Source organism: Juglans regia, chromosome 3 (assembly GCF_001411555.2).
Source record: "Juglans regia cultivar Chandler chromosome 3, Walnut 2.0, whole genome shotgun sequence".
Taxonomy (NCBI): domain Eukaryota; kingdom Viridiplantae; phylum Streptophyta; class Magnoliopsida; order Fagales; family Juglandaceae; genus Juglans; species Juglans regia.
In genome coordinates this window covers 12,006,870-12,017,009 of record NC_049903.1, presented here as the reverse complement: position 1 = coordinate 12,017,009, position 10,140 = coordinate 12,006,870, and the positions used below count along the sequence as shown (strand labels likewise).

At 34.5% G+C, this 10,140-nt stretch overlaps 2 protein-coding genes across 2 annotated transcripts; both read right to left on the bottom strand.

The window, feature by feature from the left end:
- Positions 1 to 3,446: 3,446 nt before the first annotated feature.
- On the bottom strand, positions 3,447 to 4,244 carry LOC108988625. Its single transcript, XM_018961940.2, has one exon. The coding sequence runs from the start codon at positions 4,212 to 4,214 to the stop codon at positions 3,687 to 3,689; it is 528 nt and encodes a 175-aa protein (XP_018817485.1). The 5' UTR covers positions 4,215 to 4,244; the 3' UTR covers positions 3,447 to 3,686.
- A 1,712-nt stretch (positions 4,245 to 5,956) lies between these two features.
- LOC108988624 lies at positions 5,957 to 8,897 on the bottom strand. The gene is made up of 4 exons (XM_018961939.2): positions 8,651 to 8,897; positions 8,349 to 8,552; positions 7,648 to 8,208; positions 5,957 to 6,511 (listed from the first exon to the last, which is right to left on the bottom strand). The coding sequence occupies exons 1-4, from the start codon at positions 8,895 to 8,897 to the stop codon at positions 6,186 to 6,188; spliced, it is 1,338 nt and encodes a 445-aa protein (XP_018817484.2). The 3' UTR covers positions 5,957 to 6,185.
- Between the last annotated feature and the right edge of the window lie 1,243 nt (positions 8,898 to 10,140).

The window sequence follows — 10,140 nt, the reverse complement described above, 5'->3', positions numbered from 1 at the left end:
AAAAAATATTATAAAATTAAAAAATTGTATGAATATTTATTTTTGTTTTGAAATTTAAAAAACTAGTATTGTTTTTTGTGTTTTGTTTTGGCGTTTGAAAAATTTGTGATGATTAAGTAATGATTAGATAAAAAGTTGAAAATATGAAATTGAAAATATTTTGTATTTGAGTGATATTTGAGAAGAAAATATTTGAAAATACTTAAGAACAATTTGTTGCCAACGGATCCTTAGATTAATTTAAGTAGATTCCAATAGACCAACCTACCTTTTTTTATTGTGTTTAAGATGTGGAACAACTTTATATATAAGATCATAATCCTTTAACTTCTCTTCTTCTTTACATTTTCTTCTTTCTTTCCCAAAGACAAGTGGCATGAATAAGCACAAAAGCATTGGACTAAAATCGTGCAAAGGTGGGAGGGGTAGGGTAGCTTCCTAATCTCTTTGGTTATTTGGTATATTTAGGCAAGATATCCAATGGGAAAGTAGTGAGAATATTTTGTAGGATCATCCTATGAAGCTAAATGCAATGAGAACACAAGAACTAAATGCTTAGGCCCGATTTGGATGCTCAGATGCGATAGTTTGTCTGAGTTGTATGACGTGTTTCATTTGCCTATCTAAACGGCATAAATCGTTCAAACTGGCTGGGACAGATACAGAGCAGCCGCTGGAGTACAAAACTGGCCTAAATTGATAGAGAATCGGTTGGCCGAAGGTAGAAATAAGTTGAAACTGATATCGACCGGTTTGATTTTGGTTTGAACCTAGTTCAAACCGCCAAACCGACGGATTATATATATATATACGGTAAAATGACATCACTTAAGTAAAACAATGTCGTTTTACATGTATCGTTTACAAAAAAAAAAAAAAAAAGAAAGAATGAAACGACGCTAGGGGTGGGCAGTGGGGGCCTGCCCTCGTTACCCCACCCACGTCCGCCTCGCCCTGCATGGAAGCCCCCTAGCAGGGGCCGGGGGCGGGCTGACCCCAGCGGGGCCCTGCCCCTACTCGTCCTCCCCTAATATAAAAAATTAAATTAAATTTGTTAAATAAATATTTATTAAATAAATATATTGTATATAAATATGTACAACTTGTTGAAAACTTGAAGTTGCATTCAAGTTACTGGATTGCCTTATCTTCCTAGGCCAACCTTTATATAGGAGGCCAAAACAATACAATAGTCATACTTAAACAATGTAAGTCTTACCCCACCCACTTCCTAGGCTTAAGTATGACTATTGTATTACCTTGACTTCCTATATAAAGGTTGGTCTATGAGGTAAAGACAATACAAAATTTAACTCTAATGAGTTTAAATTCTTTATATATTTATAAATTTTAATATAATATAATTTAAATTATATTATAATTTTAGTCTAAAAATTTTTTTTAGTCCAAAAAATAATTTTTAGATTCAATGGATTGTGGCTTGGGCGGGGGGCGGTTTTGATCTCACCTCTACCTCTCGAGGGTGGGGGACAGGGTTGAAAACCCTTACCCCACATGGTGTGGGGTGGGGTGCGGGGAAGGGGCCACCTCGCCCCGCACCATGTGGGTATCACCCCCTAAATGACGCTGTTTGGTTTAATATACCAAACAACATTGTTCCAATTTAGGGTTTAATACCTCCCTCAATTATTTTTCTTCTTCTCCCATTTCTCATCTTGGACTCTCTCTCTCTCTCTCTGAGTTACTGTCTCATTGCGTCGTCGAAGGGACACTGAGGACCGACCGGTATCACGCCGAAATCAACGTAGTTGGTTTTCTCCCCCTTGACTGGCCGATTTCAGCCTGTTTTATTCATGTATATAGGTTGTCGGTTCGGTTTCGGTTTTGGGAGTATTGAATAGTACTTCTACAGTTTGGGATTTTATTCGAAAATTCAAAACTAATAAATTGAGAAAAAAATATCTATCACACTTTTAATACATATAAATATCTATTACAATAATCGAAATTATTCTAATTTATAATTAGAATAAAAAATTTCAAATTTTCTATATATAGAAAAATAAATAGGTCATAATTAGAATAATATCTTTTAACAAAGAAATTTGAAGTTTTGGGAATATAGAGTAATTTTGGCCAAAAGAAGTATAATTTGGGATTTAAATTTGCTTATAGATTTTTTAATTAATAATAAATATTACTTTTAATTAATATATTCATAACTATTACCCAATAATTATTAAATAATTTTCAATCATTGGGGGGACCCACTGCAGCAGTACACCAATCCTCACAGCAAGATCATGAGCAGTAGTGAGCTCACGTTCCTCATTGCGTAGAGAACTCCCCTGAAACCGTTGAACCCGTTTAGCTTTGACTCAATGGAGACCTTCTCGTCGAACTGCAATGACAGTGGTTGGATTCTTGTTTCCATTAAGGCTTTGTTCTCTTCCTCCAATCCCAGAGCTTCTCTGCGGCACCCAGAGATCGTGCGAATGACCTGTTTGAATAATCCGATTAAAGAAAAATGAAAAACAATTCAAAACGGTGCATTTTTGTCCTGTTTGCCACATCAGCAACCGCTTACGCGGCACTTTTTCCATGCGACTGAACTGAGTGTTTTTATTTTGTACAATATATTTATGGTTAGAGTATTTCCTTTTGTTTTATAGAGGGAGGAAACACATCTTGTTTATGGTCTTTTGCAATGTAATTACCCTTTTCCTTCCGTAGTTCGATCTTTTAGTACCTTTGATGATGTGCTTTTGGTTTTATGATCCATTATGCTTCCAAACTTAAACAACTGTAAGATGAGAGGTAAAGGGAAACTCTAGTACAATGAAGTCAATACCACCTTTTCAATCAAGTGTGATTTTTTTTTTGTTTTACAAAATACTTGTACATCTTGGACTTGTTCCAAGTATTACTTATTGCAGCCTACAATCACAATAATCTCAATCCACAACCTGAATTGAGATTCCTGATCCCCTCGTTTTAGTCCTAATTTTATATCAATGCAATCTTCATTAGGAAAAAGTCCCCTATTACATGCATCACAACTTAGTTTAAGTGTTCAGAAAAAAAAAAAAAAATGCATCTTACTTTGTTTTTAGCATAGTATTGATCGGTGAGTGATTATATTACTTCCCTACCTCCATTGTTGATCGGTTCAGATCTTCTGAAAATGGAACATATTTGTTTTAAGAAGCAATTTTTATTGATAATCTGTCATTAGGGTGGGAGCAACACCACTCTGATAAGGACAGCTTCAGACTGAAGTGGAATAAATCTTACATATATATATGGAATTGAGATTTCTTTCATTTTATTACCCGTATGAATATTTGAGTAGAGAGATTTCTTTGCCTGTTTAGTTTTGCCTTTTCAATTCAGTGGTTTTCTTGTTTTTTCGGGTATTAAGATCGATGCAGTTCAATTCCCTCGCCGAACTCAGGGAATCAATGTCGAATATTAACAAGTTGATAAACAAGAATTGGTGCTCAGAAAATTTAGAAAAAAAGAAAAAAAAAGATTTGGGTTTTAGTTCTGGCTGCAAATTCCATTTATCCTTACGATTCTTAGCAACCAAACAGTATCGAATCGAACCGGTTGGAACTAAATAAAGCAAGAAAACACAAAACCCATCCAGGTGTTATTTGGCACAAGATTTGCCCATATCCATCAGTTACCATTCAGAATCCCCTAAATCCCCAGAAACAGAAGCCTCAGTTTTTGTGATCCCCACTTTTCCCCTCGTCGAGGTCGAATGCCGAGACTGGGAACGACCTAGAGATGCCGGTTGGATTGGCGAAGGTGATCTTTCCCGAACTGGGGTCGTCGATGTAGATATCGGAGATGGTGACCCAGATAAGAAACTCCTTGCTCTTGACCCCGGTGAGCCTCCTCATACGGCGGTCCTCCACAAAAGCCGTGACCTCGGTGTCGTACGACACGGAGCGCCCGATCGAGCGGAAGCGGTGCTCCTTCTTGCGCTTCTGCTTCACCCAGACGAAGCCCGTGGTGCGGTTGTAGCCCACTTCCGTGGCATCGTCCAGAGGGAGAAGCCCTTTGGGAAGAGACATCTCTCCGAGGAGCTCCTGAGATTTCTGCTTGCACAGTGCTTCGCCATGGTAGATCTCCGCGTCGCCTCTGTGGTTTGCTATTTGCTGGCTTCCCATTTTTTTCACCTTAGTTTCTTCTGTGTTGAGGATGATTCTCGTCTCACAGATATAAAAGTGGGGGTCGGTGAGCATGATGATGCTTTATCATTAGAGTTGTATGAGATTACGGGAAATGATCTTCTAATGATTCTATAATCTTGCTTCTTTTTTTTTTTTTTTTTTGGGTCTCATTACCACTTTTTTTTTATTCTATTTTATTTACCAAAGAATTCAACCTACTTTCTTTTGATTGCAGCCTGCGAAGTGGGAATCTTCATATTTAAGGCCCCAAACCTTGGGCTGAATTGATATCTCAACTCGTCTAACGTATAAACATCTAATTTTTAAATTTATCTCAATTTAAAATTATTTTACATATAAAATTCATAATATTTTTTAATTTAACATCCCTTTATATGTGAAACTTACAACTTTTTTTAACTTTTTATAAATATATATAAACTTATCTTAGGTATGCTCCACAAAATTCACTTCACTATCTCAACTCATTACTATTTATAAAGAACTCAACCCATCTTAATTCAACTCAACATCTAAACGAGACTTAATGTGTGAAAATAAAATAATGTAAGAGACACCAATCTTATCAAACGTGCCTAACAATGAGAAATAGGGAGGTGATATATGACATAACTCATAAACTTTACAAAAATACAATTTGAAATAAGTTGGTTTCAGTTTGATATAAATATATTTGAGTCTAAACAAGTTGACCTAATAAAATTAGATTATTAAATGAGTTAATTGTGGGTCAATTTACGAAACCCGCAATTATTTTGTATAACACAAATAAATTATATTATTAGATTTTATAAATGTTAGTTTTATATGCCTTATTTGTTGGGATGTAATATTTATATTTGTCATGCTCACCGCAACTGGTTAAATCAAATCGAAATATATATTTTTTAATTTTTTATATTATACATATTATAAAATTAATATAACACGAATTTTGGTCTTATTATTTATACTTCCTTAATATAAAATTATTCTTAAACATCAATATTATTATTTATCTTTTATATTAAATTACATACTTTTTTCTTTTATTGGAGGATGGGGGTTTCGAACTCCAGACTTCTATTTTAGAAAATGTGAGTTATGTCAACCAGATCACAAACTTTTGACTATTAAGTTACATACTTACATATATAATATGGTATAAAAAAAACCTTCTTTCTTTTGTTTATATCAATGGTGGATGGTTTTATGTCTTGGAAAGCTTGGATTTGAATATTGAAAGCATTTGTTCTGTTAGTTTGGTATTTCGTTTAGTTTATGGTGGTAAAGTTGACAAGAAGCATCTGCATTATTGATCATCTCCTCAAATATCTTAACAGACTGCCTACCTTTCTTTTTGTCTTTTTCTTTTCCTTGGCCATATATTCTCGTTTCTTCATGAATATATAGGTACAAAGGGACAAAATAAATATATAGTTTCCCTTGCTTTTCCAAAAGCCAGACATATTATATGAATTCTATAGTATTTAATATTTTTATCATAAGTTTTATTAACATTATAAACTTTGAAAATTATTTAATGCTACCTCCATTTCTTTGCTAGTTCATCCAAACGGCATCTCAATTGATTGATGGTAGCAGCTATATATCTCTATCTTTGTAGTGTCAAGGAGGATAATCAATACAATGATATATTTTTAGAGTAATTCTATATATTAATCATTATTTATTTTCATATTTTATATTTATAATTTTATAAGATGTAGAATATTTTTTATAAGATATAAAATTTAAGATAATAAATAATGATGGATGAAAAAAAATTATATTTTTAATACTTCCCTAAAGAAACATGACCTGTCAACGCCATCTAAAAAAAAAAAGAATGGGAATGGAGACAAAAGGAAAAAGCGAGATCCTCTCCTCTGCCAACCTGTTATTGCTTGTCAGGCTTTGTACGTGACAGGTAGTTTGTTGGATTCGTTTTAACACTTTCCTCTCTCTTAGCTAATTTCCCCTCTTTTAATATACAACTAGTTTTAGATTAAAAAAAAGAAAAGGAAAAGTCAATTATGGGATTCACCCCACATCCCCAAAAGGTATGCTGCCATTAACATACAACAAATCTGGGCTTGCTCTTTTGGTTCTTTTGTTCTTGGTTGTTCCTTTTTCCCCACCGCTAGTACTGCTACGCTTAAGGTTGTGCCTGTACTCCACAGCAACCTGCTCAAATACTTCTACCTCGAACATGTTGAGCTTGAGCTTTGGTTTCATCTGATCTCTCACATGTGCAAAAGCCAGTTGGTCTCTAGGGTTAAAAGCTTCCAACTCATTGAACATTAGGCAGGAGAAAAGGTTGCTACCCAGTCCATGCTTCCTTAGTATCATAGCACTATCCGGCACATCTGAGACAAAGCAAGCAAATGCTTACTTATTCTTTTGGAGTTTAGAGCTTGAGAAAGTTTGATTAGGTTGGTTATATTGACAGTGACCTACCACATGGAGTAGTACTAATAAACAATAATACATGTGGACCAAAATGAAGAATAATCTCATCTTATGGATACGTCAGCATGTGGTACTCACACCAATGTTCTGAAAACCGTGTTACTGTGCTGTGAACTGTGAAATGCGTAGTTTCTATAGCATACTTGATCTGATGGCTGATTATAAACGACATGTTTCACTTTTTTGGGACAACGATTGATTTTTAGACCAGAATTGATGCATCTAATTCGATCCACCTATATAGACATGGGTTTGAAGAAACTTCAGTGAAACCTAAGCAGTCATTTTGTGTCTTATAAATAAAAACACATTGATGAGAGATAAGGGGTTAAGTTGGCACCGTTGTACTTGGTTTCTGCCTTCATCATGGAATATGTCATAGGTCATAGTTTCTTGAATTCTCTTCTGGATGATATCATCCGAGGGAGTTCTTTACCTAATAATTTTATGTTCTGATAGGGCCCAGGGAAACAACCTTAGTGGACATCAAATTAATTATAGAGTCTAGTTTGCATATACATTGGTCATGTACTGAAATAACTACCATTCAATTTCATCAACGCCTACCTTACAGCTCACCCTCATTAAAGAATTTAGTTTGATCACTTCCTGGCAAGAATGCTCTTTTTTCTTTTTAGTGAGTAGAAAGTCTAGGAGGGGGAGACTGGAAGTAGTCTCCATACCTAGGCATGGTCATAGTGACACCTTACCTATTGGGAACAGGGCAGGAGGAGCTTAGATGGCAAGAAGCCACAAGCGCTCATTCAAGTCGACTTTGAGTCATAGCCTAGACCTCAGCCCTACTAGAAAATTCAACGAATCTTTAAGTGACTAATACTATTATGATCTAAGGCAAATTTATGTTCTAATTCAAGCCTATGATCTAGTACATGCCAAATCATGTGGGACTTGGGAGTAACCTAAAGACTATTGAGTCACCACCCTTGATGGTAAATCATTGATGCTTTCAATGGCATGGAAATGTACATGGGAATTATATGTACAGAACCAGAATCTATTAATGCTGTAGTACCTGAGGGATAGGGGAGCTTCTTAGGACTCCACGGTTGCAACCCACTGTCACAATACGTCTCCATCTGCGTCTTCAAGGCATCAACATCCAACCATTTCTTCCACCTTGCTGTTGCCATTGCCTCTTCCATGGTATGAACATAGTACGGATGTTTGGATATGGCCATATCCACATTCTCCGATACAACAAGTGTATGAATCAGCAGTAAAGGATCCACCATTAGCTGCAGCTTCGCGTCTATCCAAATACTGAATTTTGAGTTTGGGAAAAGTCTATGAACTAAATATTTAGGTATCACTCCGTTCATGGCTGGATTCTCATATAAGTCCTTGCTCAAAACTCTAACAATTCTCCACACTCCTATCTTATATTCCCCTGATTCGTTCGAGATTAATTTGTGGTGATGAAGTCCTTGGAGAGTAACATCATCTACAAAAATGAAGAAACATGCAGTATCTTGTGTTTTGGATCCAAGACCCCTTGGCTGCCGGATTTTGTCATGGTCATTGAAGATTGCAGAGACTACGACCACTTCATTACATTTTTCCATTGCAGCTCGATCTGAATTTCACATAAGAACAGAAGAACAAAATTCAAACTGACTTGTCTGTAAAATAAAATAAAAATAATTCCCCGTTTTATACGAAAACTGGAAGACGGCAAGAAAACTATGAATCTGAGAATTTCGGTATAAAACTAACCATATTTATTAATAGGAAAATTCTTCAAGAATCCACAAGGAACTTCGACGCTAGTGTTCTCGTGATCAAAATAAGAAATCCTTTTCTGGGTACTGAAATTCCCACCGAAACTATCAGCGTGGCCCTGCATATATTTCAAAACCGGCGAAACCGGCGAAGAATTCTTACACAAATCCTGGATTTCCTTCAACACCGCCCAATAATCTGAACATACAAAGAAAAAAAAATTATTAAAATACGGCGACTACAATCAATAAAAGCAAAATTCAGTGATTAAGAGGCGAAAGCAGAAAAAAAAAAACCTGAGAAGAAGACAGGGGAAGAGCATGTGGAACGATGGGTAGGGATGGCGTACTTGTGCTCGCCGTAGGAGGGAGGGTAGGCGAAGAGAGGGGCCTGGATTGGATCGAAGGGGGATGATCTGAAGAGGCATTTGGATTGGGAGAGAGAGGTGTAGAGAGCTAGAAAGAGAGAGGTGAAGAGGTAGAACAGAGAGAAACAGAGGAGCTTTGATTGGAAGAGGAGTGGTGTTGAAATTGCCTTCCCCATAAAGTGCAATCCTATGAGTTTCCACGCCTACTATATGTTCTTTTATTATAATTATTTATTATTATTATCTTATTTCGGTGACGATCCCAAGTAATAAGGTTTTTTGTAGAAAATAAGAAGTGCTCGTTCTAGAATTATTTCTTTTAAAACAAATTATAAATTGGACTATCTATTAAATATATATTTTATAATTTTTTTATTATTATTTTACATTAATTTATTTTAAAATAAGAAAAACTACAATCTAAGATACCCACAAATAAAGCCAAAAAATACCATCATATAATTTCCACAAAAATGTGGTGTCACAATTAATATTAAAGTAAATAAGAATCACATGGTTTTCTTTTTTAATATATGAAGAAAACTTCTAATTAATGATTTTTAATATTTAAAATTTTATGAGATAAATTAATAAAATAAAAATATAATATTCCAAATTATTAAAGTCATATATTGGTGGGTGGATTGTGAAGGAGGTTGCATAAACTTCAATTCTCATTTTAATTTTTATTAGAAGAACAATTAAATCAAATAAACATCTTGATTATTTAATTTCTTTGATTTGAATAATATTTTGAATTTTGATATTGATGTGATTAGCATAATTATTAATTCATGTAGAAAAATTTAAATCAAAGAAATCATGATGGTGCCCGAATGAAAAACAATTAAATCAAAGAAACATCTTGATTATTCACAAACATTAGATTTTCATGCCTTTAGACACGTAATTATAAAAGATGCTCGTAGCCTATTGTTATCTCTAGTCTTAATTATCTTAACTCTTGATTTTCTTTTATTTTTGCTCACTTTCTTTTCTCCCAAACATAACCATAGGTTATAAAAACTATACCAAAATGAAAAAATACAACGGCAATTAAACATACATTAATATCTCCTTGCTAAAAAGAATTATATATATTACTCTTTATAACAATTCTAATTTCTACGTACATCATTTTAATTATAATTTCAACTAATTTTTCTAGCATAAATGCGATTTGAGTTGAGCTTTATATATAATAAAAAAGAAACAGGAAAAAAAGAGAAGCAAGTTTATCTGATTTGGGAACATCGAATATGATGATCACGAATATCTGGATTATAAACAAGCTCATGCTCTTGAACTTCCCGGGGAATCCAACAGTTTTATCTAAAAAAATATATTCGGGTTTGAATATTTCTTTAGCTAATGATGCCACGGGAGATCTGCCCTAAAATATAATAATTGCTTTGAGAC